The 23,714-nt window shown below is 39.8% G+C and overlaps 1 protein-coding gene across 5 annotated transcripts in view; it reads left to right on the forward strand.

Moving 5' to 3' along the window:
• The first annotated feature begins 598 nt into the window (after nt 1-598).
• Nucleotides 599-23,714, forward strand: part of EDA (ectodysplasin A) — a 428,098-nt gene continuing 404,982 nt past the window's right edge. For 2 of the 5 annotated variants that reach the window (XM_048213337.2, XM_057312252.1), the window contains exon 1: nt 599-1,245. In XM_048213337.2, coding sequence (XP_048069294.1) covers nt 853-1,245 — 393 coding nt within the window. In that variant the 5' untranslated portion in view covers nt 599-852. The remainder of the gene's footprint in view (nt 1,246-23,714) is intronic. The other 3 variants (XM_026485790.4, XM_048213336.2, XM_048213338.2) reach the window with 2 other exon arrangements.

The raw sequence follows: 23,714 nt of genomic DNA on the forward strand, positions 1-23,714 counted from the left end.
AATTCACTCTAGGAGTGGGGCTGCCTCAGTCCCACCCTAATCTCACTCCCTTTGGCTCCCAGGCTCCTGGGTCTCCTTTTGCTTCTGGCGCGCCACAGGATTGCAAACACAGCAGGCACGGTTTCGTTCCAAACCAAGAACTGTTTTAATTAGTTTAACGTCTGTTAAACGCTTTGAAGATTGAAAGCAACAGATAAGTACTGGATGATGTTATTAACAACTGCAGTTAATTGCAAACATTTCTATTAATTCTAGTTTCTGTTTCCTTTTCTTTGCTCCACTTTCTTTCCGAGGTTCCCAAATTCTTCTCGGCCTCCCCCTCCTTGTGTTCTCCTGTGCCCCCCTCTTTACAGGCGCTATAGGGTTAAATTGGGGCGGAGTCCAGGGATGAACGACAGCGGCGGTCACCAACTGGGACAGGCGCAAGCGGGAAGAACTGGGTGGGGCACTCAGGCGGAGGCGAACCCACACGCCCCCAATGCCCCGCCCCGTGGCTGGAGGCCCAGGGCGGAATGGCAGGGGGCGGGGCGCCAAGGTTTGGCGGGCCGGTGGTTGGGCGTCCAGGCAGCCGCTTGGGCGATGGGGCGGGGTCGGTCCGGGCCACCTCCCTCATTCTCCCCGCGGGCCGAGCCGCCCCTCTCTCCCGCCCCTCCTCCTCCCTTTCCCACCCCTAGGAGTGGAGCTGCACATGCGGCAGCTCCCTGCTCCGTTCCGCCCAGCCTCCGTTGCTCTGGAACGGGTCCCTGCAGCCCCCAGCCGATGGCAAGGCAGTAGCCGCCTGTCAGGGGTCCTGAACGGCTGAGGCAGACGCGGCGGCTCCAGGGCCTCAGAGAGTGGGTGTCTCCGGAGGCCATGGGCTACCCCGAGGTAGAGCGCAGGGAACCTCTGCCCACGGCAGCGCCGCGGGAGCGGGGGAGCCAGGGCTGCGGCTGTCGCGGGGCCCCTGCCCGGGCGGCCGAAGGGAACAGCTGCCGGCTCTTCCTGGGTTTCTTTGGCCTCTCGCTGGCCCTCCACCTGCTGACGTTGTGCTGCTACCTAGAGTTGCGCTCCGAGTTGCGGCGGGAACGGGGAGCCGAGTCCCGCCTTGGCCCCAGCACCCCTGGCACCTCTGGCACCCTGAGCAGCCCCGGTGGCCTCGACCCTGACGGTCCCATCACCCGCCACATCAGGCAGCCATCACCTCAGCAGCAGCCGCTGGAACCAGGAGAAACCGCACTCCCCCCACACTCCCAGGACGCGCACCAGGTGAGTCACCTAGTAGGGGCGGTGGCGGCGGAGGCCCCCTCCCCTTGTGGGCAGGGCGGGGGCCCTCCCCCACAGGGCCCTGGGGAGGACTCTGCCACCTCCAGCCAAGTTGCAGGGCCAGACCAGGGAGGGGGCAGGCGAGCAGGGGAGAGGTTGCCCCAGGGCAGGTTGTCCTGGGTCCTGGTCTAGCTCACCCAGACTCTCTCAGGACCCCTGGACTTGGGAACTCTGGCTGGCGCCCGCCGCCCCCAGCTACGGGCTGCCTTGGGGAAAGTTGGCGGCGCTCCCGGCCGCGGAGGTGCGGGTGCTGCCCCTCTGGCGGAGTAACGGCAGCAGCTTGGCCCTTCTGCTCCTGGTGAGATTCTCTGCCCGCGGTGCTTGTTTTTTCGTGTCCAGAGCTGATGCCAGCATGAGCAAGCTCTCCTTTGGAGTTGGAGCAGTAAACAGCTGTAATAACTGCTCCACAGTTGAAACAACTTTTAATCGTACTTGCAGCGCGGGTCCTTGTGCGCTGACCAGAAAGTGGGCTTGTTCACACTTACCTGCAATTTGAGACTGATTGTCCTCAGTGTTTTAGTGAGGATCAGCGCCCCTGTGGAATTCTGGTAGAAATATGCCGTCTTGCTAGACAACTTCTGAACAGCAATTTAAAAAATCTATGGAAATAAAACTCACCCTTTGCATGCCGGTTCTGACTCTTTTTAGGGGGTGGATAGGGTGAGTGTGAAGTCTATTCACTACTGCTAGTTTGAGAACGGGAATCTACTGATGGAGTAATTAATTACTCAAGAGTAATCTTTCAAGAGCAGTTTTGTTTTGTTTGTTTTGCAATCTTTATGGTGTTTGTGCCTTCTTAGCAAACTATTAGCTTTGGCAATTGTCTTCCACTTTGTCGGCTCTTTATTCAACTAAATTTAGTGCGCTTAAAATAAGTGTTCTCTTAACTGCCATGTTTTGTCATGTGAAATTTAAGAGAAGCAAGCATCCAAGAATCCTTTCAAGGTGGTTAGAGAATAATAGTGAATTTGTTCCTTTTGGGGAAGAGGGCAAGTTGTGCAAATAAGTTTCTCGAAATGGGCCCAGGATTTCTATATATACTGCCACATCCAGAGTCATTGTTATATTCTAAACATTATTTGTGCTCTTTGACCACCTATTCAAAGCTGGCATCACATTCATGACAAAACTGTAATGTTGGGACTGACATACATTCTACATTGTGCATTATAAAGTTACCCTGCGCCTAAAAATGTCTTGCTAACGCACTCCAACTTATATAACAGCTTATCAAAGAAGAGAATCAGTAGACATGCTTCTCATACTTGAAACTTTAAACACTGTAGCTAAATGATAATTAACTAGGATTCTGGCTCCCTTTATCTATCCACCCCCGCCCCCACAATGCCCAGTAGAAATACTTAGCAGCTGAACATTGATATTCTGTGAAAAGATGAAGTTATTGAACTTCCTTAGTCAAATGGTAGCCAAAGCTTTTTGGTATTTAGGACGGACAGACCTATGTTTATAGACTCCGGATTAGCAGGACCCCTGCACTCTAGGGCTTCTGTGATGGTGTGGGACCCTCACAGGTCTACAATGGCATTTAGTTGCCTGTTGTTTGCATGGCACTGCAAATAGTTCTGTCTAGGTTTAAGTACAGCTCCCTATTTTCTGTCCTTTACTTCTGTTTCAGTCTTTTTGAGCAGTAGCAACAAGCATACTGACTCTACATTTGCTGGCATCAATTGGAGTCAGAGATATTTAGAATTGTGAGGGGCCCTATGAGTCCATTTTGTTTGATCCCCGTGGATAGCACAGAGGCACTGAGGGAGGGGGGAATGATTTGTTCAAGGTCATACAACTACGGTCAATGGTAGAAGGGAAATTGGTCTCTTGACTCCCAGTTCAAGTTGTTCCCCTATAGCATACAACTCCTGGAGCCTTTTTGGGGAAGTGGGATGGAGCTCCATCGTACAATTCTTGCACTGTAGAGGGCTCAGATTTGCATCAATTTCTTTTGCTCCACCTGTCTTTTGGCCAGACTAAGTTTAACACACATTTCCTACTCTTCCTGAACATTACTTTCAGGAGAATTGAAATATACTTTAAAGGAATTTTAGCCCAGATTCAAATTATGTTTCTCTTGAGGATATTAGTTTTAGTATACCTTCTCCCCCCAAAGGGGAGAAGTTGATTGGCTATTAGAGTTAAATTGATACTGCTACATCTTGGGTAAAGTTTCTAGTGCCCTGGTGCACCCTCTGCTGGCTTTGCAGGGACATTTAATTGCAGTATCTGCTGACAGTCAAGATTTTAAGTTGTGCTGACAGATTCTGATTCATAAACAAGGAAGTAAACAGCCTTGTGGGATTTGGCCACGTAGGTCATATTTTTATATTTTAGTTTTTCGGCACAAACAGCTGCTGTTACAGCAAGCCTTAGATGGAGAGGAAGAAAGATAAAAATATGCACCCTTCAGTGGGCAGAACATTCAGGTTTCTCACCAGTTTATTTACAAGGAGTAAAGACAAACTGATGGGGATAAATTGCAGAAAGATCTCATGAGACCAAGTGGACAAAACGAGGCACTTCATCGTATAAGGTCTTAGAAACCTATCCATGTTTGTGAGATGGCGGGCTCAGTTATGACTCAAGCAAGGGATCTAGAGATCACTGAAGAGGTTCATTTGTATCTCTCAATTTAAAAACTTTTAAAACAAGATACAGAAGGAAATTGGGGCAGTTGGGATACAGAGCAGAAAGATCAGCAAAGTTCTCCAGGGGAATTGTTGAAAAGCCTCCCCAGTGGCGAACTGCTAATGATAAAAAGTGAGAGGGTCACCTCAGACCTTTTGGAATCATAACTGTCTCCTTCAGCTGGAGAAGCTGAGGAGTACCTGTAGATTTATGCGGCTACTCGCTGAAGATGACCTGAAGAGCTAGGCACATCTCACCGACTTCTGAGTCAGACAGTACACAACATGATTGTTAGAGTAAAAAAGTAAAAATCACTGTTGATCATTCTGTGAAGAAGTTGGCCCAGTTTTGATTATGGTCCTCAAAGCCAATAATATGGTAGACATCAGCGGGAAGGATGTTGAAAATAATGACAAAACAAAACCCTTATCTTTTCCACATAAAAGACCAAAAGTGGATTCACATCCTTAATCATGTAGGAAATTCTGGTGGCTGCTCCTCAAGAAAAACCTAACAGCTGATAAAAGTCCCTAGGAACCCAATTAAATTGATCAAAAGGATAGAGGGATTTTCTAGTTTTTTTTTTTCCAGTCTGGAGAGAAAGAGAAATGTTGAGGAAGTGATATGATCAAAGTCTACAAAACCATGAGAGAGATGAAGAAGGTTAATATATTGGTATAATTTAACAATTTCGCTCAATAAATAGCCTGCTATCAGCCAGACACTGTGTTAGGTATTAGATATCTTATAATGCTTGAAAGTTTATTTTGGAAGAGAGGCAAGTAAAAGTAGTATCTCATTCAAATGATTGCCCTAAGAGATAATCTAAATTGGAACTCGTAGATTTAGGACACGCTTAGAAAAATATATATGGGTAGATTCATGAGGATTTATTTGGGAACGTTGGGGATATTTGGAAAATGTTCCTAATTATTTGAAATGATGACATAGAAAACAACTTTATCTTTCCACAAAACATCTCTTGGCTTAACTAGATCGAACATTAATGTGTACAGATTTTACATTACTTATTAAGGCTGGTTGATCAAGAAAATGACTAGGAGTCATTAAATCCAAGAATTTTTTTTAGTGGAATGGGATCCAGATAAAATAGCTTTCTATAGGTTTAAATCCAGAGTTTTCAGTGTGACATTGAAGGTTTTCGATCAACTGGCTCCATTATACCTATCCCATTTTCTCTCTCACTAATTCTACTCCTGCAACCCACCCACCGTATCCTGTCTTGGGATCATTCTCTAGTTGTTTTTGCTGGTTTTGGTTTAATAACTCTCGTGTCTTTATATAAAACTCTTCAGAAATCTGCCTCCTCTTTTGTCTTTTTCCACAGTACCTGACTCAATGCTAGTTATAGTTAAGGTACTTTAATACTTGTTGAGTTTAATATTATTTTGGGCCTTTGGAGATATTCATGTGAAACAAAGACATTTTCTCTGTGTGTAATAAGCCTGCTCTCCTCAGGTCTTGCTAAGTCTGTGTCAGCTTTGCTTAGGTGAGTAAATTGTTCCACTGGCGGTGTTTCACTGGTTTCTAGAATTATTAGAAAGTGAAATGGAGGGGAGCCCTAACCACATTACCTTTAAAGTGGTGCAAAAAGCTTTCTGTAACATATCATTTGACGTTTTCTTTGTTTTTAAGTCTCATCTCTTTCTCTCTTAGATTTTGTGAAAAAATAATCTGTAATTTATCTGTAAATACCTTATACGGAAGATCTCTTTATAATAGAGACCTTCTGAAGCCATTTAATCCTCAAGAACATTACCAAGAAAACCATTTGCCTTCCCTGTTGGGGTGGCCCTCACAGAGGACCAACTTTCTCTATTGTACCTAGCTGTTCATTTTTTTCTTTATTTCCCCCATTTTTCTATTGAAGTATTACATATGTACAGAAAAGGTGACAAATCATAATTGTATAATTTAATGAATTATTACACAGTGAACGCACTGATGTTACCAGAAACCCGGTCAAGAAATAGAGCTAGCATTTCACAACCCCCACATTATGCTCCATTCCTATCACTTCCCCCTCCAAAGTTAATGACTATTTCGACTTCTAACGTCATAGATTAGTTTTACCTATTTTGAACCTGATATAAATCAAATCAAACGATATATATTTTGCAGGGAGTCTGTTGTTTTTTTCCTCAACACTATGTTGATGATATCCATCATGTTGGTTGCATAAAGCTATAGATTTTTTCTTATATTTTTATATTTTATTCCCTTGTTTGAAAATATTACAGTTTATTCATTTTACTGATAGTGAATATTTGGATTGTTTCTTGTTTGGGTTATTATAAATAATGAAATTATGGATTATCATACATATCTTTTGCTTATATGTACTTGAATTTCTGTTGGGTATACACCTAGGATTAGAATTTTGGGGTTGTAGGGAATACATATTTTCAAATTTATTGATAATAATAGTTTTTCTAAGTGATTCGACTAATTTACATTCCACCAGCAGTGTATGAGAATTCTAGTTGTTCCACATTCTTGTTAACACTTGTTATTATCACTCTTTTAAATTATAGCTATTCTGGTGGATGGGTTTGTAATACTATCTCATTGTAATTTTAATTGCCATTTCTCAGAATCTGACTAATGACGTTGTGTTCTTTTTCATATGTTTATTATCTCTTTGGATAGCTGCTTCTATGAAGTACCTGTACAAGTATTTTGCTCATTTTTTAAAATTGGGTTATTTGTCCTTTTCCTATAGATTTGTAGGAATTCTTTATGTACTCTGGCTATGAACCATTTTTGTACTTTTTATGTTGCAAGCCCTTCCCAAATCTATATATAACATTCTTTGAGGAACAGACATTTTAAATTTTAATGTGTCTAGTTTTTCACTATTTTCCTTTATGGCTAGTGTTTTTTTATGTGTTTCATTTAAGTAGTATTTTCCTACCTTGAGATCATGTAGATATTCTTCCATGTTATCTTCTAGGAGCTTTATGTTTTTGCCATTCACATTTAGACCTACAGTCCATCTGGAATTAATTTATGTGTATAGTGAGATATTAGGGGCCAAGCTTTATGTTTTCCATATAGACATTCAACTGACCCAGGCCATTTATTATAAGGAATGTCTTTTTCTTCACTTGTTTACAATGCCACCTTTGTCATAAATTGTCTGCATATGTGTGAGATGGTTTCTGAACTGTTTGTTCTGTTCTATTATTCTATTTGTCATTGTAACAATACCATAGCCTTAATTACTGGAATTTATAATAAGCTCTTGATATCTGGTAAAGCAAGTCCTTCCGCCTTGTTTCTCTTCTTTAAAAGTATCCTGGATGTTCTTGGCCCTTGGCATTTCTCTCTATATTTTAGAACCAGCTCATCAGATTCCACAAAAAAAAAGTAATTTTAAAGGGAATGATGTCAGCAAGATGGTAGATTAGGAAGGCCTGAACCCTCCCCCCCCACAACACACTCATTTAGCAATGATTCAAGGAAAAATTCCCTTTGTGAGAAATGAAGGGACTAATTGAAAGGTTCCTATACCTGGGGTGAATATGAAACCAGACTCAATGACGCCAGCAGGGAGATTTGGGATACCCTCCCACCAGAGTACCTGCTACCAGCTCAGCACCATATGATAAGGAAGAGAGACCCCCTAGCTTTCAGCTTCTCCCAGGGTAGGGAAGGTATTGGTTCACATGTCCAGCACTCCCAAGTTTTCAGAGGACGGACTTCTCTCTTGCCGGTCTTAAAACTCTGAAGGGCCTGGCTAGGAGAAAACAAGACAGTGTCTTGGGCTGGTAGATATTATAGATCATCCCTCCTGCTGAGCACAGAGCAAGAAGACAAAAAATCCCAGCTCTCAATATTTCCTTGGGTAAGAAAAGTTTATCTGTGCATCTGGTGTTACAACTTCTCCAGGGCTGCCCAAAGAACTGACATCTGACTTGTTGGTCTAGGAGTGCAAGGATCTGGCACAGTCTAGTTTTGGAGGTGAACAGAAATGATGGCTAGGACTGATAGATGACATAGATCCTCCCACCCTGATCATCACAGAGTGGGTAGATGAAACATTTCCACTTTCAGCTTACTCCTGGAGATGGAAGAGATGATTTGTGGATTCAGTGCCACAACTTCTCCAGGGCTGCCCAAAGAACTGGCATCTGTATTGCCAGTCTTGGATCTCTGATGGGTCTGGCATAGTCTAGCTATCTGGGGGAGAATGGAGATGGCAGTTTCGACTGGTAAATGCATAGCCACTCACTCTGCACAGAGGAAGTAGAAAAAAGCCACAGCTGCTTGCTTCTCTTTGGGGAGGGAAAGAATTGAGATTCTGGGAGCCCCAGAATCTCTGATTGGGCTGATTGGTGAAGGTCTTATGTACAAGGCCAATCCATAGAGCTTGGGAGAGGTGCTTTCTTTGTGTAATTTGTAGGGACCAACACAGAGAGTCAATGAAAATGAAAAATCAGCAAAGATGTTCCACACAAAGGAATACATTATATGTCCAGATACAGACCCTAATGAAACAGATTTATGAGATTTATTTGACAGAGAATTTAAAATGACTGTTATAAAGATGCTCACCTCAGTATCAAGAGAACAGTGCATAAATAGTGAATTCAAACAGAGAGAATATAGAACCAAACAAAAATTGTGGAGCTATAAAACCCAATAATTAAACTGAAGAAATCATGAGCAGGATTCAGCAGCAGATTAGGTAAAGCAGAAGAATCAGTGAACAAAGGTTGGTCTTTGGAAAAAATTCAGTCAGTGGAGCAAAAAGAAAAAAATGAAAAATAGTGAAAAAGCTTAAGAGACTATGAGACAGCATCAAGCAGACCATTATAGGCATTAGGGGAGTCCCAGAAAGAGAAGAGAGAGAGAAGAGACCAGAAAGCTTATTCAAAGAAATAATGGATGAAAACTTTCCAAATCTGGGGAAGAAAATGGACAACCAAATTCAAGAAGCCCAAAGATTACTAAATAAATAAACCCAGAGAAATCTGCACCAAGACACATTATACTCAAATTGTCAAAAATCAAAAACAGAATTTTGAAAGCATCAAAAGAAAACCAATTTATTGTAAACAAGGGAACTCCCCCTAAGACTATCAGCAAATGTTTCAACAGAAATCTTGCAGACTAGAAGGAAGTGGGATAATATATTCAAAGTGCTGAAGGGGAAAAAAAAAAAACCCTGCCAACCAAGAATACAATACCTGTCAAAACTGTTCTTAAAAATAAGAACAGATACAGACATTCCTAGACAAAAGCTGAGGAAGTTCATCATCACTTAGACCTGACTTACATGAAATGCTACAGGGAGTTTATTAACTTGAAAGGATGCTAAAGAGCTATGTGATAGCATAAGGAAGTATGGAACTTATTGGTAAAATTAAATATATAGACACAGAATACTGTATTACTGTAATGGTAGAAGATAAGTCACTTTTATTTCTAGTATAAAAGTTAAATGGCAAAAGTATTAAAAATAACTGTTAAAAGATACACAATATGAAAAAACAGTATACAATATGGATAGATGTAGAATGTGACAAAAATAATAAATTGTGTATGAGAAATGTTAGAGTGTAGAGTTTTTGTATGCAATTGAACTTAAGTTATCAGCTTAAAATAGACATGAAAAGAAAGAAATCAGAGCATATTGATGCAAAAAACAAAACACGAAGATAGCTAGAGAGGAAATAAAGACAAAAGAATCTCAAGACTAACAGAAAACAACTAACAAAATGGCAATGGTAAATCCTTCCCTATCAATAATTATTTCAAATGTAAATAGACAAAACTCCTCCAATCGAAGTCATGTAATGGCCAAATGGATAAAACCAAGACCCAATCCTATATTTTCTACAAAAAACTCACTTTAGTTTCAAGGACACACATAGATGGAACATAAAAGAATAGAAAAATCACATGGTATTTGTCTTTCTCTGACTGACTTATTTCACTTAGTGTAATTCTCTCTAGCTCCTCCTTGTCATCGTAAATTGTTTCACTCATGTGGAACTTAAGAAACAAAACAAATGAGCAAAGGAAGAAAAAAAAAGGATTAAACCAAGAAACCAACTCTTAATTATAGGGAACAAACTGATGGTTAACAGAAGGGAGGTGGGTGTGGGTGGGTTAATGGGGATTAAGGAGTGCACTTGTTGTGATGAGCACAGGGTGTTGTATGGAATTGTTGAATCACTATATTGTATACCTTAAACTAATATTACTCTGTATGTTAACTAACTGAAATTTAAATAAAAACTTAAAGAATAGAAAAAGATAGTCCATGCAAGTGATAAACAGAAGAGAGCAGAATTGGCTATACTTCAGACAAATTAAGTCAAAAACTATCAGAAGAGGCAAAGAAGGACATTATATAATGATAAAATGGTCCATTTAACAGGATGATATAACAGTTATATATGCACCAGCAACAGAAAACCTAAACATTTAACACAAACGTTGACAGAACCAAAGGGAGGAATAGACAGCAATACAATAATAGTAGAAAACATCAATGCTTCAGTTTCAATAATGGATAGAACATCTAGACAGAAGAACAATAAGGAAACAGAGGACTTCAACAACAGTATAGACCAAATGGACATGACAAACATGCAGAACATTGTATGCAACAGCAGCATAATACATATTCTTCACAAGCACACATACCTTTCTCCAGAACAGATAACATGTTAGGTCACAAAACAAGTCTTAACAAATTTAAGAAGACTGAAATCGTGCCATGTATCTATTCTGAACAAAATAGAATGAAACTAGAAATCAGTAGCAGAAAGAAAACTGGAATATTCACAAATATGTGGAAATAAAACACACTCTTAACCATTGGGTCAAAGAAGAAATCAAAAGAAATTGGAAAATACCTCAAGAAAAACAAAAACACAGCCTACTAAAACTTATGGGATGCAGCAAAAGTAGTACTAAGAGGGAAGTTAAAGGCAATAAATGCCTACATTAAAAAAGAAGAAAGATCTGAAATAAATGACATAACTTTAGGGAGCTAGAAAAAGAACAAACTGAATCCAAAATTGGAAGAAGGAGGAAATAAAGATTAGAGCAGAAATAAAATAGAAGATAGAAAAATTGATAATCTTGAGTTTTTTCAAAAGATAAGTGACAACCCCTAGCCAGACGAAGTGCAAAAAAAAAAAAAAAAAAGACTCAAAATCAGAGATGAAATAAGAGACATTACAACTGATGGTGCAGAAATAAAAAAGGATCATAAGAGACTACTATGAATGATTATATGTCAACAAACTGGGTAATCTAGAAGAAATGATAAATTCCTAGAAACACACAATCTATCAAGACTAAATCATGAAGAATTAGAAACTTCGAACACACCTATACCTAGTATGGTGATTGAATCAGTAATCAAAAAAGTCACAACAAGGAAAAGACCAGGACGAGATGGCTCCACATATGAATTTTACCAAACATTTAAAGAAATAATACAAGGGTTTCTCAAACTCCTCCAAAAAATTGAAGAGGAGGATCGCTTCCAAAGTTATTTTATGAGATTAGCATTACCCTAATACCGAAGCAAGACAAAACAACAAAAAGAAAGAAACCTATAGACCAATATCCCTGATGAATATAAGATGCAAAAATCTTCAACAAAATACTAGCAAACTGAATCCAACAGAACATTAAAAGGATCACACACGGGACACCTGGTGGCTCAATCAGTTAAGCGTTTGCTCAGCTCAGGTCATGATCCCAGGGCCTGGGATCAAGTTCCACATCGGGCTCCCTGCTCAGCAGGGAGTCTGCTTCTACCTCTGCCTGTCGCTTCCCCTGCTTGTGCACGTGCTCTCTCTCTCTGACAAAATCTTAAAAAAAAAAAAAAAGAAATGCAGCTGATTTTTGTATGTTGATTTGGTATCCTGAAACTTTATTGAATATCTTTATTCATGACATCTGCAAACAAAGATAATTTTAGGGGCACCTGGGTGGCACAGCGGTTAAGCGTCTGCCTTTGGCTCAGGGCGTGATCCCGGCGTTATGGGATCAAGCCCCACGTCAGGCTCCTCTACTGTGAGCCTGCTTCTTCCTCTCCCACTCCCCCTGCTTGTGTTCCCTCTCTCGCTGGCTGTCTCTATCTCTGTCAAATAAATAAAAATAAAATCTTAAAAAAAAAAGATAATTTTACTTCTTTATAATTGCTGGCTTTTTTTCCTGGCCTAATTGCTCTAGCTAGGACTCTTAATACTATGTTGAGTAGAAATGGTGAGAGTGAACATCATTGCCTTGTTCCAAATCTTAGAGGAATAGCTTTCAGTTTTTCACCATTGAGTATGATGTTAGATGTGGGCTTTTCATATATTGTCTTAATTATTTTTAGGTATTTTACTCCTATTTCTAGCTTGTTAAGAGTTTTATAATAAAAGTGTAAATTTTGTCAAATGATTTTTATGTATTTATTGAGATAATGTGATTTGTATCTTTTATTCTGTTAATGTAGTGTATCACATTAATTGATTTCTGTATGTTGAATCACCCCACATCCCAAGAATAAATCCCACTTGGTCATGGTGTATGTTCCTTTTTTTTAAATTTTTTAAATATTTTACTTATTTGTCAGAGAGAGAGAGAGCAAGTGAGATAGCACAAGCAGACCACCAAATATCCAATTTAAGGAAGAACAACAAAACTGGAGGAATCATACTTCCTGTTATCAAACTACATTACAAAGGTCTAGTAATCAAAACAGTATGGTGTTAACAAGTGTTGGTGAGAATGTGGAGAAAAAGGAACACATGTGCCCTGTTGGTGGGAATGCAAACAGTGTAACCACTCTAGAAAACAGGATGGAGGTTCCTCCAAAAATTAAAAATAGAACTATAATCTAGCAATTACACTACTGGGTATTTACCCAAAGAAAACAAAAGTACTAATTCAGAGGGATACATGCACCCCAACATTTATAACGGCATTATCTACAATAGTCAAATTACACAAAGAGCACAAATATCCATTGACTGATGAATGGATAAAGAAGATGTGAGATATTTATATATAGTGGAATATTACTCAGCCATAAAAAAGAATACAATCTTTCCACTTGCAATGACATGGATGGAGCTAAAGAATATTATATTAAATGAATTCAATCAAAGAAAGACAAATACCACATGATTTCACTCATATGTGGAATTTAAGAAACAAATGAGCAAAGGGTCAAAAAGAAAGAGACAAACCAAGGAACAGACTCTTAACTATAGAGAACAGACTGAAGGGTATTAGAAGGGAGGTGGGTGGGAAGATGGGTTAAATAGGTAATGGGGATTAAAGGGTGCACTTCTGATGAGCACCAGGTGTTGTATGGAATTGTTGAATCACTCACTAGATTGTACACCTGAAACTAATTACACTGTATGTTAACTAATGAATTTAAATAAAAACTTTAAAAAAATAGAATTACCATATGATCCAGTAATTCCACCACTGGGTGGAATACAAAGAATACAGAAACACTAATTCAAAAAGATATATGCACCCCTATATTTATTGCAGCATTATTTACAATAGCCAAATGATGGAAGCAACCCGTGTCCATTGATAAATGAACAGATAAAGAAGATGCAGCATTCACACACACACGCACACACACGCAGAATATGACTCAGCCATAAAAAAAGAATGAAATCTTGCCATTTGCAACAGTATGGATGGAGCTAGAGGGTATAATGCTAAGTGAAATAAGTCAATCAGAGAAAGACAAATAGCATTTGATTTCACTAATATGTGGAACTTAAGAAATGAAACAAATGAGCAAAGAAAAAAAGAGACAAACCAAAAACCAGACTCCTGACTATAGAGAACAAACTGATGGTTACCAGAGGGGAGATGGTTGGAGAATGAGTTAGTAGGTGAAGGAGATGAAGAGTACACTTATGATGAGTCTTGAGTAATGTATAAAATTATTGAATCACTATATTGTACACCTGAAACTAACAACACTGTTAACTATACTGTAATTAAAATATTTTAAAAAGTATGGTGTTGGCCCAAAGACAGGCATATAGGCCAATTGAACAGAATAGAGATCCCAGAAATAAATCCATGTATATACAGTCAAGTAATCTTTGGAGAGAGTGCCATGAATACACCATGGGGGAAATGATAGTGTCTTCAACAAATAGTGTGGGGGAAAACTGGATGTTCACGTGCAAAAGAATGAAATTGGCCCCTTATCCACAAAAATCAACTGAAAATGGATTAAAAAATAAAGTGTAAGACCCAAAGCTGTAACACTCCTAGAAGAACACATAGGAAATAGCTTCATGAAATTAATCTTGGTAATGATTTTATGGGTATGACACCAAAAGCACAAGAACAAAAATAAGTGGGACTACATCAAACTACAGAGCTTCTGTAGAGTGAAGAAAACAGTCAACAGAGTAAAAAGGCCATCCACAGAATGGGAGAAAATATTTGCAAACTATATATCTGATGAGGGATTAATCTCCAAATATATAACAAACTCCTATAACTCAATAGCAAAAAATAAATTACAGAATTTTAAAAAATGGGCTAAGGACTTGAACAGACACTTCTCCAAAAAAGGCATGTAAATGGTCAACACATATATGAAAAATGCTCAATATCAATAATTATCTGGGAAATGCAAATCAAAACCACAATGGGATACTACCTCACACCTGCCAGAATGGTTATTATCAAAAAGAAGATAGGGGAAAAATTGGAACCTTTGTACAGTGTTGGTGAGCATGTAAAATGGTGCAGCCACTGTGGAAAACAGGATGGAAGTTTCTCAAATTAAAAATAGAACTACCACATGATTCAAATTCTGGGTTTTTATCCAAAAGAATTGAAATCAGGATCTTTTTTTTTTTTTATGATTTTTTATTATATTATGTTAGTCACCATACAGTACATCCCCGGTTTCCGATGTAAGGCTCAATGATTCATTAGTTGTGTATAACACCCAGTGCACCATGCAATACGTGCCCTCCTTACAACCCATCACCGGTCAATCCCATTCCCCCACCCCCCTCCCCTCTGAAGTCCTCAGTTTGTTTCTCATAGTCCATAGTCTCTCATGTTTCATTCCCCCTTCTGATTACCCCCCCTTTCTTTATCCCTTTCTTCCCCTACCGATCATCCTAGTTCTTATGTTCCATAGATGAGAGAAATCATATGATAGTTGTCTTTCTCTGCTTGACTTATTTCACTTAGCATTATTTCCTCCAGTGCTGTCCATGTTGTAGCAAATGTTGAGAACTCGTTCTTTCTGATAGCTGAGTAATATTCCATTGTATATATGGACCACAACTTCTTAATCCAGTCATCTGTTGAAGGGCATCTCGGCTCCTTCCACAATTTAGCTATTGTGGACATTGCTGCTATGAACATTGGGGTGCGTATGGCCCTTCTCTTCACTACGTCTGTATCTTTGGGGTAAATACCCAGTAGTGCAATGGCTGGATCATAGGGTAGCTCAATTTTTAACTTTTTAAGGGACCTCCACACTGTTTTCCAGAGTGGCTGTACCAACTTGCATTCCCACCAACAATGTAGGAGGGATCCCCTTTCTCCACATCCTCTCCAACAATTGTTGTTTCTTGCCTTGTCTATTTTTGCCATTCTAACTGGCGTAAGGTGGTATCTCAGTGTGGTTTTGATTTGAATTTCCTTGATGGCTAATGATTTTGAACATTTTTTCATGTGTCTGTTAGCCATTTGTATGTCTTCATTGGAAAAGTGTCTGTTCATATCTTCTGCCCATTTTTTGATTTGTTTATTTGTTTCTCGTGTGTTGAGTTTGAGAAGTTCTTTGTAGATCTTGGATACCAGTCCTTTATCTGTAGTGTCATTTGCAAATATATTCTCCCATTCCGTGGGCTGCCTCTTAGTTTTTCTGACTGTTTCCTTGGATGTGCAGAAGCTTTTTATCTTGATGAAGTCCCACAAGTTCATTTTTTCTTTTGTTTCTCTTGCCTTTGGGGATGTGTCATGAAAAAGGTTGCTTTGGCCGATGTCATAGAGGTTGTTGCCTATGTTCTCCTCTAGAATTTTGATGGATTCCTGTCTCACATCGAGGTCTTTCATCCATTTGGAGTTTATTTTTGTGTATGGTGTGAGATAGTGGTCAAGTTTCATTCTCTTGCATGTAGCTGTCCAATTTTCCCAGCACCATTTATTGAAGAGACTGTCTTTTTCCCACCGGATGTTTTTTCCTGCTTTATCAAATATTAGTTGCCCAAAGAGCCGAGGGTCCATTTCTGGGCTCTCTATTCTGTTCCATTGGTCTATGTGTCTGTTTTTGTGCCAGTACCATGCTGTCTTTGTGATCACAGCTTTGTAGTACAGCTCGAAATCTGGCATTGTGATGCCCCCAGCTTTGTTTTTCCTTTTCAACAGTTCCTTGGAGATTCGGGGCCTTTTCTGTTTCCATACAAATTTAAGGACTGTTTGTTCCAGTTCTTTGAAAAATGTCCTTGGTATTTTGATCGGGATAGCATTGAAAGTGTAGATTGCTCTGGGTAGCATGGACATTTTAACTATGTTAATTCTTCCGATCCATGAGCATGGAATATCTTTCCATCTTTTTATGTCTTCCTCAATGTCTTTTAAGAGTGATTTATAGTTTCTAGAATATAGGTCCTTTACGTCTCTGGTTAAGTTAATTCCAAGGTAACGTATGGTTTTTGGTGCTATTGTAAATGGGATGGATTCCCTAATTTCTCTTTCTTCGGTCTCGTTATTCGTGTATAGAAATGCAACTGATTTCTGAGCATTTATTTTGTATCCTGCCACGTTACTGAATTGCTCTATAACTTCTAATAGTTTGGGAGTGGCTTCTTTTGGGTTTTCCATATAGAGTATCATGTCATCTGCAAAGAGAGACATTTTGACTTCTTCTTTGCCAATTTGAATACCTTTGATCCCTTTTTGTCGTCTGATTGCTGTTGCAAGGACTTCTAGTACTATGTTGAATAATAGTGGCGAGAGTGGGCATCCTTGTCGAGTTCCTGATCTTAAGGGAAAGGCTTCCAGCTTTTCCCCATTGAGAATAATATTTGCAGTAGGCTTTTCATAGATGGCTTTTATGAGATTGAGAAATGTACCCTCTATTCCTACACTCTGAAGGGTTTTAATCAGGAAAGGATGCTGTATTTTGTCAAATGCTTTTTCGGCATCGATTGAGAGGATCATATGGTTCCTGAGTCTTTTCTTGTTGATGTGATGTATCACGCTGATTGATTTGCGAATATTGAACCACGCTTGCATCCCAGGTATGAATCCCACTTGATCGTGATGGATAATCCTTTTAATGTACTGTTGGATTCTATTAGCAAGTATCTTGTTGAGGATTTTGGCGTCCATATTCATTAGGGAAATCGGTCTGTAATTCTCCTTTTTGATGGGGTCTTTGCCTGGTTTGGGGATCAAGGTAATACTGGCCTCATAAAATGAGTTTGGTAGCTTTCCTTCTGTTTCTATTTTTTGAAATAGCTTTAGGAGAATAGGTATTATTTCTTCTTTGAATGTTTGGTAGAATTCCCCAGGAAAACCGTCTGGGCCTGGAGTTTTGTTATTTGGAAGGTTGTTTATCACTGACTCAATTTCTTCATAATTAATTGGCCTGTTTAAGGAATCAATTTCTTCCGGTTTCAATCTTGGTAGTTTATAGGATTCCAGGAAGGATTCCATCTCTTCCAGATTGCTTAGTTTATTGGCATATAGCTGTTGATAAAAATTTCTAATAATCCTTCCAATTTCAATGGTGCTCGTCGTGACCTCTCCTTTTTCGTTCATAATTTTAATAATCTGGGTCCTTTCTCTTTTCTTTTGGATAAGTCTTGCCAGGGGTCTGTCAATTTTATTGATTCTCTCAAAGAACCAGCTTCTAGTCCTGTTGATCTGCTCTACTGTACTTCTGGTTTCTGCTTGATTGATTTCAGCTCTAATTTTGGTCAACTGCTTCCTCGTGCGTGGATGAGGCCTGTCCCTCTGTTGCTGTTCCAGCTTCTTGAGGTGAGAATATAAAAACTGCATTTTAGATTTTTCTATTCTTTTGAGTGAGGCTTGGATGGCTATGTATTTCCCCCTTAGGACTGCCTTTGCAGTATCCCATAGGTTTTGGACTGTTGTATTTTCAATTCTCATTGGTCTCCATAAATTGTTTAATTTGATTTTTGATTTCCTGGTTTATCGAGTCATTCCTGAGCAGGATGGTTCTTAGTCTCCAAGTGTTTGAGTTTCTTCCAAATTTTTCCTTGTGGTTGAGTTCCAATTTCAGAGCGTTGTGGTCTGAGAATATGCAGGGGATAATTTCAATCTTTTGGTATCGGTTGAGACCTGTTTTGTGTCCCAGAACATGGTCTATTCTTGAGAATGTTCCATGGGCATTAGAATAGAATGAGTATTCTTTGGTTCTGGGGTGTAGTGTTCTATATATATCTATGAGGTCCAACTCGTCGAGTATGGCATTCAAAGCCTTTGATTCTTTGCTTAGTTTTTGCCAGGGTGTTCTGTCTATTTCTGATAGTGGAGTGTTGAGGTCCCCTACTATTAATGTATTTTTATTTATATGTCTCTTTATTCTGGTTAAGAGTTGGCTTGTGTATCTTGCTGCTCCCCTGTTGGGGGCATATATATTTATAATTGTCATATCCACTTGTTGAATACTTCCCTTAAGAATAATATAGTGCCCTTCTGCATCTCTAACTATAGTCTGTAGTTTAAAATCCAATTTATCTGATATGAGAATTGCTACCCCAGCTTTCTTTTGAGGTCCATTTGCGTGAAAGATGGTACTCCATCCCCTTACTCTCAGTCTGAATGCATCTTTGGGTTTGAAATGAGTCTCTTGTAGACAGCAAATGGATGGGTCATTTCTTTTTATCCAATCTGCAACCCTGTGGCTCTTTATGGGATGGTTCAAACCATTTACATTAAGACTGATTACTGAGAGATATGATTTTAATGTTGCCATGTTGCCAGTCAAGTCTTTGTTTGTATTGGCTGTGACTTTCTGTTCTGTATCACTCTTGGGGCCTTTTTACTTTTATAGAACCCCCCGTAATATCTCCTGTAGGGCTGGTTTCGTGGTTAAGAAATTGGTTAGTGACTGGCGATTCTGAAATGTCTTTATTTCTCCATCAATTCTGAATGACAGCCTTGCTGGATAAAGGATCCTTGGCTGCATGTTTTTCTCTGAAAGAGCTTTAAATATGCTCCCCCAACCCTTTCTCTCATTCCAGGTCTGTGTAGACAGGTCTGACGTAATTCTGATGCTTTTGCCTTGGTACGTGAGAAATTTCTTTGCCCTGGCCGCTTTCAATACTGTATCCTTGCATCTAATATTTGCGAATTGCACTATGACGTGACGTGGCGTAGGTTTGTCATGGTTGAGCTTGGGAGGGGTCCTCTCTGCCTCTTGGACATGAATGTTTGTTTCCCTTGCTAGATTAGGGAAGTTTTCAGCTACAATTTGTTCAAATATCTCTTCTAGACCTCTGTTTTTCTCCACCCCCTCGGGGATGCCGATGATTCTAACATTGGATCGTTTCATTGAGTCAGTAATCTCCCGTAACCTACATTCGTGGGCGTGGATTTTTTTAAGACCATCTTCTATTTTCATTTTTTCCTCTATTAACCCATCCTCCAATTCACTAACCCGTTCCTCTGCTTCCGTGACCCTGGCCGTCAGAGCCTCTAGTTTTGCCTGCATTTGGCTCATAGAATTTTTAATTTCTGTCAGATTCGCTCTCATTTCTGTCCTTAGGGATTCTATATTCTCAGTAACCTTTTCGTTAATAGTTTTTTCAATTCTACTCATCATTTTGACCATCGTTACTCTGAATTCCATTTCTGATAATTTGGTTACATCCATATCCATTATTTCTGTGGCAGAGGCCACAGACTCACTGTCTTTTCTTTGCTGGGGGGGGCTTCTCCTTCTTGTCATTCTGATGAAGAGAGGTTGCGGGGTTTCCAGAGCCCAAATTATTGACTGGGTCCCAGGCCGTGCCCCTTGTTTTATAGGGATCTTAGGGATGTGGGCTTCTTCTTTGAAGATTTTATTTATTTATTTGTGTGGCAGCCAACCAGCGAGAGAGGGAACAGAAGCAGGGGAGTGGGAGAGGAAGAAGCAGGCTCCCAGTGGAGGAGCCCTATGAGGGACTCCTTTCCGGAACGCCGGGATCACGCCCTAAGCCGAAGGCAGGCGCTCAATGACTGCGCCACCCAGGCGCCCGGGTTGTGGGCTTCTTGATTTTTCAGCCTGCCTTCTGTGTTCTGGGGGAGGGGCCTGCCGCGCCAATACTCAGGCAGCCATGTTTGGGTAGAGTCTCGGCGTCCCCTGCGAGGGGGGATGGGGATGGGCACTCCCTGAGCCGGTATTTCCAGGCTTTTGTTCTCTGGCGGCTTTCCCTGGCGGTTTGCTGTGCCTCTTCTGAGAGTCAGAGCAGCAGCGGCCAAATTTCAGCCTCTGTCACAGAACAGAGGGATTGCGGCCCGTTCTCTACTAATGTTCTGGCCACTTTAACTCTGTTTCTGTTGGTGCTGCTCAACCCTGCAGCGTCCCGGGATGTGCGCCCCACACCCGGCGTCCCAGCCCTCACTTCCAGGGCCGGCGCGTCTCTGTCCTTTGTGTTTCTAATGCCGCCAGCCGCCAGCCGCCCCGCGCGCGCTCCCGGATCTCCCAGTCTCAGTCTGGATCCAGTGAGCGCACCGGGATTCCGGTGTTCCGCGAGATGACTGGTGGCGCGCGCACCTGGCTCACGGTCTCAGTCTGCTGTTTTGCGGGTGCCGACCACGAGCCCGCCCGCTCTCCCGTGCAAGTGGCTACCGCTTCCCGGCGCCCGAACGCGGCGGCTCCCTCCCCCTTCCGTTTATCTTCCGATATCTGTGCACAGTTTCATGGCTCCTCGCTTCGTACCTCAATACTCAGCGCTGGAGATGTTCATTTGTAGAGATCCAGATGCGTCTTCCTGCGTCTCAGGCTGGTTCCGTGGTTGTTTAGGCTGGTCTGGTACCTATCCAGCTCGACTCAGAGGACCGGCTGAAAACGGTGTCTCCTACTCCTCCGCCATCTTAAATCCTCAAGCTGAAATCAGGATCTTGAAGGGACATTTGTACTACCATGTTCATTGCAGCACTATTTACAATAGCCAAGATGTGGAGATGATCTATCCATCAATACATAAGTGGATAAAGAAAATGTGTGTGTGTGTTTGTGGTAGAGTACAATTCAGCCTTTAAGAAGAGGGAGAATCTGCAATATGTGACAACATGGATGAACCTTGAGGAATATGTTAAGTGAAATAAGCCAGTCACGTAAAGACAAATACTGTATGATTCCACTTATATGAGGTAAAAAAAAAAATCGTAGAATCGAGGAGTGGCATGATGGTTGCCTAGGGTTGGGCGGGGGTAAATGTGGAGTTACTAATCAACAGGCATTAGGTTTCATTTAAGCAAGATACGTTCTAGAGATCTTCTGTACAACACTGTATCTATAATCAACAATGTTTGGTATGCTTAAAATTTCATTAAGAGGTTAGATTTTATGTTAAGTGTTCTTACTACAATAGAGTAAAATTAAGGAAAAAACCCCTCCTGAGATTTTAACTTTGATTACATTGAATCTAAAAATCTGTCTAGGGGGAACATATTTTTACAGTATTGAGTCTTCTAATATATAAATATGGAATATACCTCCATTTATTTAGGTCCTTAATTTTTCTTCACAATATTTTATAGTTTTCTGTGCGGACCTCTTATATAGCTTTTGTTAGATTTATTCCAAGGTATTTGGTGTTTTTTAAAGCCATTTTAAGTGATATTTACAGTTAATGCCATATCTATCACCAAAGTCTCCCTTTGGGAATGAAAGACTTATTCCATCAACTGCTGAGAGTGCTGCTAGAAGACCTCGCAGTTGACAGGCCCGTTTTGAATTTGTCTTGGTTGAAGAAAACTCTCACCCATAGATGCCACCTTTCAGGACATCCCCATCCAATGACTGATCAGTTAGGAGGTATAAAGGCTTTCCCCTTTCCCCCAAATCCAGAAAACTTTGAAGGACCATACCAGCTCCAGAGCTCCCTATGATTTTGCCTACGGCCTTTTGGGGATTGCTTTTTTCCCTTCTCTTGCACATGTTGAACCTCCCAAAAATTAGGAAATAAAAGTCCTGCATAGTAATCTATGTCTCCCAGTCTGCTGCCCAGTAAAACCAACCTGGGACCATATTATTTTAAAATCTCATTTTTAAATCACTTCTGGCTGATGCTTAGAAACATATTTTATTTTTATATATTGACTTGGTATCCAGCATCTTGCCGAACTGATAAATTATCTGTAGGTTCTTTTGGATTTTCTACATACAATATTACATTATTTGTGACAAATGATAGGTTTCATTTTTTTCTTTTTTCTTTTCCAATATTTGTACTTAAAAATTTTTTCTTACCTTATTGTACTGGTTTGAGCCTTCAGAACAATGTCGAATAGAATTAGTGATAGTAGGCATCCTTATCTTATTCCTAATCTCAGAGGGAAAAGCTTTTAACATTTTACCTGGTGTTTGTTGTAGTTTTTTTTAAAGATAGCCTTTATAAATTTAAAAGTTCTTTTTAGTCCTAGTTTACTAAGAGTTATTTTTAATCATTAATAGACCTATCACTCTATCAGTGGCTTTCCTGAATTTATTGAGATATTCATAGGATTTTCCCCCTTTATTCACTTAATGTAGTATTAAACTAACTTTGCATTTGTGGAATAAATGATACTTTGTCTCAATGTATTGTTCACTTTATATATTGCTAGATTTGGTTTGTTAGTATTTCATTGAGGGTCCTTGCATCTATATACATGAACAAGATTAGCCTGTTAGTTTCCCTTTCGTATCAGGTTTGGATAAGGTTATAATGTTCTTATAAAATTAGTTGAAAATGTTTTTTAAAAATTTTTTGTCTGTAAGAATTTATGTAGTATTAGTAATATTTCTTCCTTAAATGTTTGGTAGAATTGGTGAAACACCTGGGCCTGGAATTTTGGGAGGGAAAGAAGGGGAGATTTTAAACTCTAGATTTGAGAACTTAATAGATACAGGATTTTCAGATTTTGTTTTTACTTATATCAGTTTAAATAAGTTTTATGTTCTAAGAATTTGTTTACTTCAATAAAAATTTTGAGTTTATTCACATGAAGAATTTGTTATCCTCACTATCTTTTTAATTGTGGTACAATATATATAACATAGTTTACCATTATAACCATTTTAACTTTACAGTTCAGTGGTATGAAGTACATTCACAACATTGTGTACCCATCACCACTGTTTTCAGAACTCTCATCCTCCCAAACAGAGATTCTGTACCCATTAAACAATAACTCCCTATTCCCCCTCCCCCAGTCCCTGGGAACCTCTATTCTACTTTTTTGCTCTTTGAATTTGCCTATTCTAGGTACCTCGTATAAGTGAAATCATACAACATTTGTTATTTTATGTCTCTTATTTCACTTAGCATAGGGATTTTAGGATTCATTGATGTCACATGTATCAGGATTTTACTTTTTTTATTACTGAATAATATTTTTCTTTGTACCATATTTTGTTTATCAATTCATTTGTGAGGGACACTTGGGTTGTTTGTACTTTTTGGCTAGTATGAATGTTGCTTTATTTTATTTTTTTTTTTTTTTAAAGATTTTATTTATTTATGTGACAGAGAGACAGCCAGCGAGAGAGGGAACACAGCAGGGGG

This window comes from Ursus arctos, chromosome X (genome assembly GCF_023065955.2).
Source record: "Ursus arctos isolate Adak ecotype North America chromosome X, UrsArc2.0, whole genome shotgun sequence".
Classification (NCBI taxonomy): domain Eukaryota; kingdom Metazoa; phylum Chordata; class Mammalia; order Carnivora; family Ursidae; genus Ursus; species Ursus arctos.